The sequence below is a fragment of the Solanum stenotomum genome, chromosome 4 (assembly GCF_019186545.1).
Source record: "Solanum stenotomum isolate F172 chromosome 4, ASM1918654v1, whole genome shotgun sequence".
Lineage (NCBI taxonomy): Eukaryota > Viridiplantae > Streptophyta > Magnoliopsida > Solanales > Solanaceae > Solanum > Solanum stenotomum.
In genome coordinates, this window is record NC_064285.1 from 54,984,750 (window position 1) to 55,001,273 (window position 16,524).

At 35.4% G+C, this 16,524-nt stretch overlaps 2 protein-coding genes across 2 annotated transcripts; both read left to right on the top strand.

Moving 5' to 3' along the window:
- The first annotated feature begins 8,801 nt into the window (after positions 1-8,801).
- On the top strand, positions 8,802-13,050 carry LOC125861785 (aquaporin SIP1-2-like). Its single transcript, XM_049541650.1, has 3 exons — positions 8,802-9,225; positions 10,191-10,463; positions 12,758-13,050. The coding sequence occupies exons 1-3, from the start codon at positions 8,932-8,934 to the stop codon at positions 12,908-12,910; spliced, it is 720 nt and encodes a 239-aa protein (XP_049397607.1). The 5' UTR covers positions 8,802-8,931; the 3' UTR covers positions 12,911-13,050.
- A 1,002-nt stretch (positions 13,051-14,052) lies between these two features.
- On the top strand, positions 14,053-16,152 carry LOC125861776 (cytochrome P450 704C1-like). The gene is made up of 6 exons (XM_049541642.1): positions 14,053-14,280; positions 14,407-14,622; positions 14,712-15,002; positions 15,080-15,403; positions 15,491-15,694; positions 15,961-16,152. Exons 1-6 carry the CDS (start codon positions 14,053-14,055, stop codon positions 16,150-16,152), a joined length of 1,455 nt encoding a protein of 484 aa, XP_049397599.1.
- The last annotated feature ends 372 nt before the right edge of the window (positions 16,153-16,524 follow it).

Consider the following 16,524-nt stretch of genomic DNA (forward strand, 5'->3'; position numbering starts at 1 on the left):
TTAGTACTGAAACTCTGTTATGAGATGACACTGTGTTAAATTTATGAAAAAGAAATACAAAGAGGATATGATTTCGAGGAATGTGCCCCACGATGTGAGCGGATATGATGTGATTTCAAGGGATGTGCCCCACGCCATGGGTGGATATGATATGATTTCGAGGGACGTTCCTTGTGCCGAGGACGGATGCATGGATTGGTATTTCCCTCGCAGGTCCTGAGTGACCATTGAGCAGCGGTGTGTATCGATAGGACATCCATGCATTATTCTCTATGACATTTGCATTACATTGCACCTCATTATCATTATATCTATGTATGAATTGCTATTATTGTGGTTATTGAATCGGAAAAGTTGTAAAGGTACTGTTGGGAGTCTGATGGTGTAACTTATTTGTCTGATTATTCGTATTGTGTATGCCCTATGTGTTGGGAAAGGCAAGCACAAAATAAATGTGCAAGATAGGGTGATAGCGGAAGAAAATCCAAGTCAACTTTCCCTTTTATTTGAACCAAGAGAAGACAAAATAATGCAAGAATAAAACTATTTGGGCAGCAAACAAAGCAACCAAGCAAGAAAATAAATCAACACACGAGACACCAAAGTTTAACGTGGAAGACCTCTTCGGTGTGAAGAGTAAAAACCACAAGGTCAAAGCTCCACTATAATCAACAAGAGTTACAAAAGTGTTCTCCAAAATGGTCACCAACAAAGTGTCAAACAATGAGCAACACAACTACAAGATAGCACCAAAAGCTAGAGAAACGAAAGGAGCTAAAATACCCAAATCGCAGCTACAGAGCTAAAATCTGGAGCTACAGGACTCCAAATCACCCTCTCTCAGTTCCCAATAAAATATTAAGTTGAAAGGAACAAGCTATCCAAAAATCAGCTCAATCGGATAAGAAACGAAGCGGGAATCGCGATCTGAAATTTCCTGCAAGTGTCTGTGCGAAAATCTGCTCTATCTCACTTTTCTCTCTATATGGTTACTCTCAATCTCTTGTGATTCTCTCCAAATAAGACCTAAAAGAAAGTCTTACATATGCACCATGATTTTGGGCTTATGGGCAAAAGTGGGCTAGACAAATTTGGGCTAAATTTATCCACAAAGGAAAGGAAGAAAGACCCAAAACCTTGGACTTTTATTTATCCACATAGGAAGGGAAAAAGGCCCAAAACCCAACAATTTTCCCCTTACCGACTATGTGGAGGAAACCGCCATCCCGGCGATCATGCAACACTCTTCAAACTTCCCTCTTGGCAAAGCTTTAGTCATCATGTCGGAACCATTATCATTGGTATAGATTTTCTCAAGTTCAAGCAACTTAGAATCCAACACATCTCGAATCAAATGATACCTCACATCAATGTATTTAGACCAATCATGAAATGTAGAATTCTTGCCAAGATGAATAGCACTTTGACTGTCGCAATAAAGCACATACCTCTCTTGAGCACAATCAAGTTCCCCAAGAATCTCTTCATCCAGATCAATTCTTTGCAAGCTTCAACAACCGCAATAAGCTCAGCCTCTGTAGTAGATAAAGCAACACATTTTTGCAACCTAGATTGCCAAGACACAGCTCTCCCTGCAAAAGTAATCAAGTATCTTAAAGTAGACTTATGAGTATCAACATCATCGGCCATGTTTGAATCAGTGTAACCACAGAGAATAGGATTCTCTGTACCAAAACACAAACTCAAACAAGAAGTGCCACAAAGATATCTCATAATCCACTTTATAGCATTCCAATGCTCTCTTGGATTAGAAAGAAAACGGCTAACAATACCAACAACATGAGAAATATCTGGTATTGTACACACCATTGCATACATCAAACTACCAACAGCTGAAGCATAAGGAACTTTCTTCATTTCATCCTTCTCACCATCACTGGAAGGACAATGTCTAGTACTCAATTTTAAGTGCATAGCTAAAGGTGTACTGACAACCTTTTCTTGTCCATGTTAAATCTACGAAGTACTTTCTGAATGTACTTCTCCTGTGACAACCACAATTTCTTGGCATCTCTATCATGAACAATCTGCATGCCAAGAATCTGCCTTGCTGGTCCCAAGTCTTTCATAATAAAAGACTTATTCAACTCTTTAATCCTGCAAGTATTATGACCAACAACAAGCATGTCATCAATAAAGCAAAACGATAATGAAGTCACCATCAGAGAATTTTTGCACAAAAATACAATGGTCTGAAGAAATCTTTTTGAAGCCCTACTGACTCATAAAAGAACCAAACTTCATATACTATTACCTGGGAGCTTGTTTTAAACCATGCAAGCTCTTCTTCAATTTGCAAACATAATTCACTTTTCCCTTGACTTCAAAGTTTTCCGGCTGCTCCATATAAATTTCTTTATCCAAGTCACCATGGAGAAAAGCAGTTTTAACATCCATCTGTTCAACCTCCAAGTCCAGAGTTGCAGCCAAGCCTAGAACCGCACGGATGGATGACATCTTCACAACTAGAGAGAATATCTTATCAAAATCAATTCCCCTTTTTTGGTTAAAGCCCTTCACAACTAATCTAGCCTTGTACCATGGAACCGGGTTACCATCTTCATGTTTCACCCTAAAAACCCACCTGCTTTTCAAAGCTTTTCTGTTTTTAGGTAACATAACCAAATCAAAGGTATGATTATCATGTAGAGACTTCATTTCATCCTCCATAGCATCAAACCACATTTATTTTTATTCACTTTCCATGGCCTCATCAAGACTCTTGGGTTCTCCTCCGTCAGTCAAGAGTACATACTCATTGTGAGAATAACGAGATGAATGTATTTTCTCTCCAGTAGATCTTCTGAGATAACTCTTGGGAGCATCAATAATAGTTGGTTCCTCACCAACTACATCGTCTTGCACTGGAGCATCAATGGCATACTGATCATTCTGAATATGATCACCATCTTCAATATCAACTTGAAGATTTTCACCTGGTGGAATAGTCAAAGGAACTGGATCAACATCAATTAGGTTCTCACTAGTCTTATAATCAACTTTCTCAGCTTTGTCAAGATCTTCAATTGTTTGGTCTTCAAAGAACACAACATCACGACTTCTAACAAGTTTCTTCTCAACTGGATCAAAGAAATGATAGCCGAATTCATCTTAACCATAACCAACAAAGATACATTCCCTAGTTTTAACATCCAACTTTGACCTCTCATCCTTAGGAATATGCACAAAGGCTTTACACCCAAAAACTTTAAGATGATCATAAGAAACATTCTTACTGGACCAAACTCTGTCACGAACATCACCATTCAAAGCAACAAAAGGTGATAAATTGATAACATGGGCAGCAGTATTAAGTGTTTCTGCCCAAAAGGAATCTGGCAGCTTAGCATCTGAAATCATACATCTTACCCTCTCAACAAGAGTTAGGTTCATCCTCTCCACCAAACCATTTAGCTGAGGAGTCTTCGGAGGATTTTTCTAATGCCAAATACCCTGCTCTCTGCAATATCTATCAAATGGACCAATATACTCACTACCATTGTCAGAATGGATGCATTTTTATTTCTTCCCTGTCTGTCTCTTAACCAAGGCCTGAAAATTCTTGAACACATCAAGTACCTAATCCTTGGACTTCAAAGAGAATACCCAGAGTTTGCGCGAATGATCATCAATAAAATTCACAAAGTAAAGTGCACCACTATGAGACTTTACCTTAAAAGGACCACACAAATCAAAATGTACCAACTCCAGCAAATCAAGCTTTTTTGAAGACGGATGACTCTTAAAAGAAACTGTTTTCTATTTATTGTCTAAGAAATGAACACACTTGTTCAACTTTGCTTGTTTCACTCCAGAAAGCAAATTTTTCTTAGCCAAATTGTCCATCCCCTTCTAGCTCATATGACTCGGTCTTCTATTCCATAACAATGATGAAGTATCATTCTCCACCACATTTGCTAAGCCTCTGAGAATGGAGCCCTGAAAAACGTACAAGTTAGATAACTTGTCACCATGGGCTACCACCATCGAACCTCTTGTAAGCTTCCACTGGCCAGCACCAATGGTATTAACATAACCCTTATCATCAAGGTATCCAACAAAAATCAAATTCAAGCGGACATCTGGAGCATGTTTGACATTATTGAGAACTAGTTTGGAACAATTATTACTTTCCAAACAAATAGTCCCAATACCAAGAACCGCAACCTCATGATTATTGCCCATCTTCAACATCCCAAAATTACCTGGAGTATAAGAAGAAAATAATTCGTTCCTGGGCATGACTTGAGAAGTAGCACCAGAATCCACAAACTATCTAGACTCATCGTAAACAAGATTTACGGCATTTTCATCACAAGAAACAAGAAGTTCATCGTTAGCAACAACAACAACACGATTTTCATTGTCACCTTCTTTCTTTTGCTGTTTCATATCTCTCTTGCACTTGAAACAATATTTATTGATATGCCCATTCTTCTGGCAATAATCACATGTAACATTCTTGAATCTAGACTTTGACTTTTCTCTACTTTTATCTCTGTCATTGTGACCTCTAAACTTGCTTCTCCCCCTATCTTCAGTAACCAAAATATCGGAGTGTGAAGTAGAAAAACATGAGCCTTGAGATCTTCTTCTCATCTGTCCATTCAAGACACCACTCTTAGCATATTTCACACAACACCACTGGGAGCAAAATTAGTCAAAGAAACTCGAAGAGTTTCAAAAGAGTATTAAGAAGCCATAGTCCCTGAATTTCTTCATCGAATTTTACACCCATTCCGGATAGCCGGTCAAGAACACCCTAAAAACCATTAATATGATCAGAAATAGGAGTGCCCTCTTTATACATGATGTTCATCAATTGCTTCAACAAAAACAATTTGTTGTTACCAGTCTTCGAAGCATATAGTGTTTCAAGCTTGTCCCACAAACTTCTAGCATGTGTATCATTCACAATGTGATTTCTAACATTATCTTCAACCCATTGTTGAATATAGCCACAAACCTGTAAATGCTCAAATTCCCAATCCTCATCATTCATAGATTCGGGTATATTAGAAGCAAACACAGGGAAATGCATTTTCTTGACAAATAGAAAATCTTTCATCTTGCCTTTCCAAATATGATAATTACTACCATTCAAACAAATCATCTTGTTCATATTTGACTCCATCATTCAAATAGATAATCAACAACAACCCAATGCTCTGATACCACTTTGTTGGGAAAGGCAAGCACAAAATAAATGTGCACGATAGGGTGATAGCGGAAGAAAACCCAAGTCAAAACTTCCTCTTCTATTTGAACCAAGAGAAGACAAAATAATGCAAAAATAAAACTGTTTGGGCAGCAAACAAATCAACCAAAAAAGAAAATAAATCAACACACGAGACACCAAAGTTTAACGTGGAAAACCTCTTCGGTGTGAAGAGTAAAAACCACAACGCAAAAGCTCCACTATAATCAAGAAGAGTTACAAAAGTGTTCTCCAAAATGGTCACCAACAAAGTGCCAAACAATGAGCAACACAACTACAAGATAACACCAAAAGCTAGAGAAACAAAGGGAGCTAAAATACCCAAATTGTAGCTACTGTTCACGAGCTACAATATGGAGCTACAGGACTCCAAATCACACTATCTCAGTTCCCAATCAAAGATTAAGTTGAAAGGAACAAGCTGTCCAAAAATCAGCTCAATCAGATAAGAAAGGAAGCGGGAATCACGATCTGAAATTTGTTGCAAGGGTTTGTGCGAAAATCTGCACTCTCTCACTTTTCTCTTTATATGGCTGCTCTCAAAATCTTGTGATTCTATTCAAATAAGACATAAAATAAAGTCTTACATATGCACCATAATATTGGGCTTATGGGCAGAAGTGGGCTAAACAAATTTGGGCTAAATTTATCCCCAAAAGAAAGGAAGGAAGACCCAAAACCTTGGACTTTTATTTATCTACATATGAAGGGAAAAAGGCCTAAAACCCAACACTATGTTGCTATTAAAATTACTAGGATGGAATGGATTCTGATTTTTGTACAAATTCTAGTATTTTATAGGTTCAGATGGTGTGTCGGGGTAGAGGGTGTTCGACACCACTTTGGTTATGGTCATAGTACATGTTGTTGTTTTGGTACTCACTAGCTTGCTTTTCTACACTTGTGTAAGCTACAGACCCCATTCATCCTAATCATCCTCTTGCATCAGTGCCTGAGGTTTACACTTGGGAATACGTGAGGTAGTTGTTAGTTGTGCCAGCACACTCGACATACTCTTATATTATGTCTAGCTTTATTTTATTCTAGTACTAGTACCTTGTAGACGTTACACCAGGTTTTGGGGAATGTTTTGTTTATACAATAGATTTTGCGATCTGTTCTTCTTAGTTCTTTGTTTTCTCTCTTATTTCTATTTTTTACCCTTGTAGAAGGTTGTTAGGTTGACCTGTTTTGGTGGGATAAGACAGCTTTCACTACACCTAATTTTTGGATCTTGATAAAAAGTCAATTTACGCCTTTTATCTTTTGCAAAGCCTTTAAATATTTCAAATTTGATCAAATATATAATCTAGGTGAACATACAACTTCGTAGACACCCATTCGGCCAGAAAATCACATAAAAAACTCAACCCCAAAACCCTATGTCAAATTTGGAAATTTCTTTTGAATTGGTTCACCCATAAGTTGGGGAACTCTCAGGGGAAAATGAGCCATTAATTAGCCTCCAAATCGAAACAATTATATAAATCTCAATTTCGGGTACACCCCCCCCCCCCCTTCTAATCCCAAACACAATTAAATCACTTTCAAAACAATGAAATAGCGGAGAAATCATAAGTAAAAGTTTAGATCTTTAACCTCACAATGAAATCTCGAAATCCCTTTCAAAATCTCTCAAATCGAGCAATGGGTGTAAGGTCACATTGGTGAAACATGTTCTCCAATATATTCCCATTCATATTCTTTTAGCATCTCCCCTCCCAAAACTACTATTGAGTATATTAAAAGCTTGACTGCAAATTTCTTTTGGGGTTGGGACAAAGAAAGGAAAGAAATATCATTAGGCTCCATGGGAAACACTCAGTTATCCTTATAAGGAAGGTGGCATAGGGGTAAGGGAGCTTTCGGATGTTTGCATATCCCTCAAATATAAACAATGGTGGAATTTCAGGACTGAAAGGTCATTGTGGAGGTAATTCTTAAGAGCAAAATATTGTCAAATGTCTGATCGTGTTGGTAAAAAGGAGAAAACAGGTCAGTGTATGGAAGTATATGATGAGAAACAAACATCTTATGGAGGCTCATATCAAGTGGAAAATTCATTTAGGAGCTGTCACTACTTTTGGTGGGATGACTGGTTGGGCAATGGGGATTTAGCAAACTACAGAACTGACAATTCTAGGCCTAACAACATAAAAGTTTTTGTGAATGGTCACTGGAATGAGACAATGGTAAGAAAACATGTTCACCCTCTTTTGGTACGGAAGATTCTGAATATATACTACTTTTCAGTATTAGGAAGAGGTTCTGGATGAGGCAATTTGGGAAATAAATGATAATGGAGTATTCACTTGTTCTTACAGAAGAAAATCAAGTCAAAACTTAGCACCAACACTAAGCACAAGAACATTCCTTGGATGGAGTGAATTTTGATTTTTGTACATGTTCTAGTATTTTGGAGGTTCAGATGGTGTGTCGGGGTTGAGGATGTTCCACACCACTTTGTTTAGGGTCATAGTACATGTTGTTGGTTTGGTACTCACTCTTTAGCTTTTCTACACTTGTGTAGGCTATAGACCTGATTTGTCCTGATCATCCTCCCGCATCACTGTCTAGGCTTACACTTGGGAGTACGTGAGGTAGTTGTTAGTTGTTCCAACACACTTGACATACTCTTATATATTATGACTTTATTTTATTCTAGAATTCAAGACATTCAGACTTGTTGAATATGTATTATTATTTAGTGACTTGTAGACGTGACATTAAGTTTTGGGGAATGTTTTATTTATAGTATGGATTCTTCAATATGTTGTTCTAAGTTTTTTGTTTTCTCTTTTATTTCTTTGTTTTGGTGGGATAAGATAGGTTCTATAACACCAATTTTTGGATCGTAACAAAAAGTCAATTTATGGCTTTTATCTTTCACAACACCTTTAAATATTTCCAATTTGATCAAATACATAATCTAGGTGAGTTTACAACTTTGTAGACACCCGTTCGGCCAGAAAATCATATCAAAAGGTCAAACCCCAAACCACTATGTCAAATTTGGAAATTTCTTTTAAATTGGTTCACCCATAAGTTGGGGAACTCTTACGGTGAAAATGAGTTGTTAATTTGCCTTTAGATCGAAATAATTATATAAATCTCAATTTGGGGTCCCCCCACCCACCCTCAATTTCAATCCCCAACACAAATTAAATCACTAATTAAACAATGAAATAACGGAGAAATTATAAATGAAATCTCGAAATCCCTTCCAAAATCTCTCAAATTGAGTTTAGTTCTCGAAAAACAATTTAGAAAATTATTAAGTCATTTTGGAAAAAGTTTAATAAAGTTGTTAGGCTCTCTTCATTTAGTTGTTCGTCTATTTTAATTTACATATGTGATTTTGATTTGACACAAAATTTTAAAAAAGTTAAACAGACATATAAATTCTTTAATCTCAACCTAAAGATATAATAAATATACTAAAATATTATTTAATAAAATATTATTTAATTGTGTAGTCTTAAAAAATTATTTTTAAAAAAAAAAGAAGAAGAAAAAGACATGGAGTAATATTTTTTTAAAGGAATAGAAACAAAATTGAAGCAAGCATGGATCTTCCTTCGTTTCCATCTGTGTCGTCTTGTATGTATTTGTACTACGTAGAAGTTGGGAGTTGACTCTTGTCTACCGATCTCCCCTTCCTCTCTTCGAACGGCACTAGCTTACACAGAGAGATGGGTGTTATTAAATCAGCGATTGCTGATGGGTTATTGACGTTTTTGTGGGTTTTCTGCTCCTCTAATATTGGGGTTTCTACTTATTTCATAGCTTCTTATTTTGGTGTTGTCAATGAAATTGCATCCCTCTTCATAACTACCCTTATTGTTTTTCTTATTTTCTTGGTGTTTGGTTTTCTTGGTGATGTATTGGGTGGTGCTGGTTTCAATCCAACTGGAAATGCTGCATTTTATGCTGCTGGTCTTGGTGATGATTCTTTTGTTTCTGCCGCTGTTCGTTGTCCTGCTCAGGTTTTTTTACTTTCCTTTTCATTGGAATTTTATTGGTAGAGTGTTGCTAGGTGCAATGAGTAGCTGGTTAGAGTTAAGTAGGCATTAGTAATATATGAATTAGTTATGTGTAGGTGTGTCAAAATGAACCCAAATTTAGGTAATTCATCAAATTTTCATGGATTGGGTTCAAAATAATTTGAATTGGGTCCATGTCAACCAATTCTATCCTTAACCTATCTTAAAAGAATTTTCAATTGAACTCAATTTAATCTCTTATTTCAAACTCATTTAAGACTCTTTATTTGCATTGGTGCAGCGTACGTAGGTTCCTATTTTATATCTTCTAGCATTTATCTATCTATTTGTAAATTCTTTTTTTATTTTCTTGAAGTTAAAATTCAGTTGTGGTTGATACTTGATATTAAATATATTAAGATTAAGCCGGTCAAATTGGACGGATCATGGCCGAACCTAATTTTTAGCCTATTTGAGCGCAAAATAAATTTGAGCGGATCATGACCCAACCCAATTTCTATTTCAATCTTTTTTTAATTTCTTCAATTTCAACTCAATCAGCTTATTCGTCACCCCCTGTCATGAGTGAATGTGTGTTATTTTATGTAGATATTAGTTATGCAGAATTTAGTTATTTTACCTTCTATCTATAAAATAATACATAGAATTCCTCATAATTTATATATGTATTAGTTATGCGAGTTTTTACATTGTCAACCAAATGTGTAATAATTTTATATTTGAATAACTTATTTTTCTGTCTACCTACTAAACGTCATATAAGTTATATGGAAATTAATACATGAATAACTTGTTTCGTATCCATCTATCAAAACGACCCCTAAACTTTTAAATTCATGTTCTACCGAATTGGTGCTAGAACTAGAACTGTTTGATTTGACAATGAAATTTAAATAACACAAAAGGAGGTGAATAGAATAAGCCCAATCCATTTTTGATCATTACAGGTAGCAGGTGCAGTTGCTGGTTCACTAGCACTCATGGAGCTTATGCCTAAACACTATCACCACATGCTTGACGGGCCTGCTTTGAAGGTGGATGTACAAACCGGAGCTATTGCAGAGGGTGTCTTGACCTTCGTAATCACATTTATGATCTTTGTCATTGTACTAAGGGGTCCGGAAAGTACACTTCTCAAGAATTTGTTGCTCACTATGGTAACTCTACCATTGGTACTTGCAGGTTCAAACTACACTGGACCTTCTATGAATCCAGCCAATGTAAGTAGCGTACCTTTTCTTGCATCTTGGAACATAATATATTATTTGACTTTTCCATGTTGTTCTTTTATGGAACTGTTTTTATGATTTAATACATTTAAACATATGTTTTTGGTAATTTCTTTCATAGATTTTGATCTGACTGTCTCCATGAGTCAACTGTTTAGTTTCTGCCGCTCGGTTTCTAGACTGGAGCTGTTGACACTAGTGATGAACAGAATTAGTTTTCCAGTGACCGTTCAAAGCGTAGAGCGGGAAATAGAAAATGAAAGTTTTTGATAACAAATTTTTTTCAACTATCTAAGTATTTGTATATTTTATGAAAGATCTTCACTTACATATCTGGGATCTCAGCCTTTGTCTATGCATAAATATAGCATATGTCAAAAAAAAACAATTATAATTTATAGATAGGGTTGATTTTGAACTTTTACTAGAAGCAATAAACTAGATGAGTAGGATAGGAATGCAATCGCAATTTCCCAAGGAACTTCTAACAGTGCCAGTTCTCAAAAAAAATTCTCAAGGAACATCCAATCTAACTTCAGTTTCATAAATCATCTGAAAAGGCTCTCTTAGAAGATTTATCGACTTCCCCATTGTAAGAATAGTCAGAATTTAATTCCCTTAGGGCTCGTTTGTTACGAGGGATAAGAGATTACTAATCATGGTATTAATTTTAGGATGAGTTTATCCCATATTTGGTTGGGATAGAATTGCAGGATAACATATTCCAGGACTAGTTATCTCGGGATTGTATTGAGGGTGTAATAATAATCGTATTTTCTGCTCTATGATTTCTTCTTTTCCACTTTCTCTTTTCTTTTATTTCTTTTTAGCACCTTCTTTAGCAGCTCCTCTTCTAGCTATTTAAGTAAAAACTTATTGAACATGAAAATAAGGAAACCCCGTGAATTAAAGGAGAATCATTACTGGAAGGGAACTTTAAATCTGTCTGAATCTTTTGAAAACCAACTCTATCCTCATTCATCCTTCCAAGTTTACCTACATGCATTTATATTCTTTTGAAGCTATTCTGTGTTCTTTCGGGCTCTAGCTTGAAACTATGCATGAAGTTTATGTGATCGCAAACCTAGTGATAAATTGCAAGTGTTCACGAAAACAATGCTATACTTTCCCCTAATTTTCGCTTCTAATTGGTTAGACTTGTGACTGGCGATTTCAGAAGTCCACATTAAAGTTAATGATATCAGAGAACAAGTGGTATTGCTAATGCAGTGGTTACACTCAGAGAGACTTCCCTAATGGAAGTAATGAAAACAAGTTTCATAAGTGGCATTCCACATTAACTCTTTGTTTTTTAGGATAATGTTGTTTGCTTACTTACCAAATACTAGAAAATAATTAAAAACACTCTTAGGTTTTAGAAAAAAACATTTTCCTTCGTGCCAAATACACCCTAAAATGAACAATTGTTACTCTCTCTACAATCTTCGATTTCTAGTTTCTTTAGGAATTTATAACACCTAGTTAAGCATTTCTTTTTGACTGTTCAACTTTAATATTTTCCGAAATGTTGTCTTGGCTCCATATTACATCCCCGTAGCTTCCCCACATCACACCATGAATGAATTGAGGTAGTCTTGAGAAACTTGCTTTAGACTTTGCTCTGCATCTCAATCTTTCCATAAGAAATCGCTGTTCTGTTTTTCCAAAGGAGATGACCAACGCAAAACGGATGCCCTTTCTCTAATATTTCTCTATTAGGAAAACAGAGATGTGAAGAATGGTGCAAATAAAATGTGCCTATCCATGTATGAACATTAAACAATTGAACCTTGATTATGCTTGTATTTGCCTCATACTATCATGGAATAAGGTAATTATTGAAAATGGATTTAGATGTCAAATATTAGCTAAATATGTCTAATCTAAAGATTGATCACATTTCTATTGTTTCCCTTCGTAAGTTGTAAACATGTTCTCATTACTTTTTTGTATTTTCTGTGGCCTGTAGTCTAGTTACAAACTTCTTCGTCGGTGTTAATTAAATAGTACTTTGTTTTTTAGGTATCTTCGTTTACAATGTGGGGAACGTAAGACCGGGAATGAGTTCAATCAAGAACCACGTCTTTCATTTTACCCTCATTTTCTATGAATGTGTTATATTAGAAAACATAGTTACGTGACTTTAGTGAAAGAAAAAAGTCATAATGAATTATATGACCGTTTATGAAATTCACCTAAACCTGTAGCCATTTGTTTCTTTTTGGTGTTTCCTGCTCAATTTGTTAAATCGCCCCCATAACACGCAACTATTTGTTGATTTGCAGGCATTTGGCTGGGCTTACCTAAGCAATACACACAACACATGGGAACACGTTTATGTTTATTGGATCAGTCCCTTCATAGGAGCAATTTTGGCTGCATGGATTTTTCGTGCTCTATTTCCGCCTCCAGTAGAGCAGAAGCAAAAACGGAACTGAATTAAATTATTCTGCTTCGATTCATTCTCCAGCTCCTATACTGTTGTTGTAGCTTGTCCACCATAAAATGATCTTACCACATTCAGTGTTCATGTACTCTATCATTTTATGAAATTATAAAAGATAGTATTTTCCCTTTTCAGTGACCATTTTTAATACTATCATTCAGCTATTGTTGAGAAATGTGTAATGTTACGATTTTTTTATTGTCATTTACAGAATGGTTATTGGTGTTGGAAAGAAGACTTAGAAACCTTTAATTTAATAGTTAATAGGACACATAACACCAAACTTTCTTGCTAAACATGCTTCAAATAATGATCATTTCATTCCTTCCAACATCATCCTGGAAAGGCTAAGTCTCTGCTTCAACATGATAAGTGTTAAATGCCAACATTATGACAAAGTTAATTTCTTTATTAGTACTTCTTGATTTTTGGTGATGATATGACCAAGTAGCTGCTAAGTTGTATTGTATTGAGGCCTTTTTTTTTTTTTGCTGATACACCACCACTAAGACATTATTATGGTTTCGTCCATCTCATTTTATGTGGCATTATTTGATTTGACACGATGTTAAAGTAAAAGAAGAAAACTATTGAAATTTGTGATTTAAAATAATTCTTAGATATTTCTATGATTGTTAATCATTTCATTAAGAGTAAAAGAAGGATTTTATAACTAAATTGTTTCTTATCATAGTAAGATGACATTCTTTCTGGGATAGACCAATAAGGAAAAGATGTCACATGATTTTTTTTGGGATGTATCAAGAAGGAAATGACGTCAGATGAAGGAATTTTTTTACCTTTTAACTTTAGTAGCTCAAGATTGCTGTTCTATTACACATAAATCATCATGAAATAGACAAATTTGTGAGGATCTCATTTCCCACCTTCAATTAAATATTGGTTAAGACAACAAAAATACACATAGAACAAGAAAACAAGAAAGACAAGTCTTTTAAAATTCCAAAGCTAAAGAGAATCCAATCCATCATATACTCTCTATAAATAGAATGAATGTATGTTTTGAGTATTGGCACAAAAAATAAGATGGATATTCTAACAATGAATCCAATCTCTATATTTGCAACATTTCCTTCTATTTCTCTGTCTTTTCTTGTACTGATAGTTTTCTTCATGAGCAAACTAGGAGCAAAGCAAAAAGGGAAAAATAAATACCATCCAATTGTTGATTCTACGACGAAGCAGCTCATAAACTTTCATCGTATCCACGATCACATGGCAGATCTTGCTGCAAAATACAAGACTTATCGACTTGAGAGCCCATTTCGGAGAGAGATTTACACTTCTGATCCAGCTAACATTGAGTACATTCTAAAAACCAATTTCGACAACTATGGAAAGGTAGTATCCACATAAATAGTAAAATATAGTTAAACTGTTTGACTCTCAAAATTTGAACTGTGCCATATAAACTGGGACAGAAAGAGGTATGAGCATATGGATTGACTTTAAAAAATGTTCGTACAGGGAGATTACCATCATGAGATTCTAAAAGACTTTTATGGAGACGGTATGTTTACTGTAGACGGTGAGAAATGGAAAGAACAGAGAAAAGTTTCGAGCCCTGAGTTCTCGAAAAGGGTTATAAGGGAAGTTAACAGTGTTATCTTCAGCAAAAATGCAGTAAAGCTTGCTAACATCTTAGATGAATCCGCAAATTCAAAAGAAACAGTAGATATTCAAGTGAGCTACTTCAGCTTTATTAAACAAATCATGTCTGTTATGTCATGCTATTAACTACGTACTTAACATCATATATGTCTATTTTGTAGGATTTACTTTTGAAGTCAAGTTTGGATTCAGTATTTCAAGTTGCTTTCGGGATTGAACTTGACAGTGTATGTGGTTCATGTGAAGAAGGGGCTAACAGATTCATCAAAGCACTTGATGACGCGAGTGAAATGAGTCTTTTGCGATACATTGATATGTTCTGGAAAATAAAAAAGGCACTAAATTTTGGTTCTGAAGCAAAATTGAGGAAAAGTATGGAAATCATAGACGTGTACATGTATAAGCTTATCCGTAGCAAAGCTGAACAGCTTTCACAACAACGCGATCCCACAGTAAGTCGTGATCAATTGAACTTTTCGCCCTCTTTGTAAGCAATTAAGTTAATTTGTTGACTGTGGACATTTTACAGGAGAAAGCAGAGAACATTATGTCAAGGTTCTGGCATTACTCTTCGACGAATCCAAAGTACTTGAGAGATATACTGATAAACTTCATGGGTGGTGGTAAAGACACAACAGGAACGACACTCTCGTGGTTTATTTTAATGCTCTGCAGGTATCCACATGTGCAGGAAAAACTGGCTGAGGAAATCAAAGAAACAACGAATACGAAAGGAGGCAGTGGAACAATTTCAGATTTTGGGGCCAATCTGAAAGAAGAAGCAGTAGATAAGATGCATTATCTTCATGCTGTTCTTTCGGAGACTATAAGACTATATCCAGCCATTCCCGTGGTAAACATAAAAATACTTCCAACTTATTTTCTTTATCTCAAATTCCCCTGCTATTTCTAACACGGGGTTTACATTTCATGAATCCAGAATGCCAAAGTCTGCCTTCAAGATGATGTATTTCCAGATGGATATAATGTGAAGAAAGGAGATATGGTAGCGTACCCACCATACGCGATGGGTAGGATGAAATACTTATGGGGTGATGATGCTGAAGAATTCAAGCCAGAACGATGGCTCGATGAGAATGGCTCCTTTAAGCAAGAAAGCCCCTTCAAATTTACTGCCTTCCAAGTCTGTTCACTAAACATATAAATTTATTAACATCATGTTCCAATATGTTGCATAACGTTCAAATTAACTTCCAAGTTTTCACGCACATATGCAAAACAAAAAAGGGTATACAAATATACATACATGCATGTATTAATAATTAAAATCACACTCATTCTACTTTACTATTGTAGCACGCATTCATCCAACGACATAATCTTATTATCACCACGAGTTTAAATTACATCTGACGTGAAATATTATTGTTTGGATGCATACTCACACAGGCTGGGCCAAGGATATGTATTGGAAAGGAATTTGCATACAAGAACATGAAGATTACTGCTGCAGTTTTAATGCAATTCTTTGTATTCAAATTGAGTGATGACACAAAGCCTGTGAACTACAAAACTATGCTTCAGCTTCATATAGATGGAGGATTACATGTTCGTGCCTTTCGTAGAATCAATAGCTACTAGAAGCTAAGTCAAGGAGAATAAATGGACTACCACACTGCAGCTGTATTAAAAATAATGCTTTCTCCATTTCAATTTGTTTTTCTGGTTTTAACGAATTTAGAAAAATAAGGAACACTTTTGAATTTTGTGGTTTTATATTGAAGATACGTGAAATATATTAAAAAGTATTTTAATCTTATGGCCTTAAACATGTCATGTGAAAAATTAGAATTAAAGAGTTACCAAAAAAGGTTTTTCTTTCTTAAACGGACAATTAAGTTTTTTTTTCTTTCTCACATACAAGTGGCAATTCTAATGTAAACACAATTAAGTCACAAAGTAATCATATGAAGTCATATAAGACAGGTTAAAAACCCCCTTTTTTAAGAACTT

Bases quoted from the DNA above. Each gene is read 5' to 3' on its own strand.
- LOC125861785 (XM_049541650.1), top strand. From the start codon at position 8,932: ATGGGTGTTATTAAATCAGCGATTGCTGATGGGTTATTGACGTTTTTG. The intron at 9,226-10,190 runs GTTTTTTTACTT...TGATCATTACAG, and splicing joins CTGTTCGTTGTCCTGCTCAG to GTAGCAGGTGCAGTTGCTGG. The intron at 10,464-12,757 runs GTAAGTAGCGTA...GTTGATTTGCAG, and splicing joins CTTCTATGAATCCAGCCAAT to GCATTTGGCTGGGCTTACCT.
- LOC125861776 (XM_049541642.1), top strand. From the start codon at position 14,053: ATGAGCAAACTAGGAGCAAAGCAAAAAGGGAAAAATAAATACCATCCA. The intron at 14,623-14,711 runs GTGAGCTACTTC...TCTATTTTGTAG, and splicing joins AAGAAACAGTAGATATTCAA to GATTTACTTTTGAAGTCAAG. The intron at 15,695-15,960 runs GTCTGTTCACTA...ATACTCACACAG, and splicing joins TCAAATTTACTGCCTTCCAA to GCTGGGCCAAGGATATGTAT.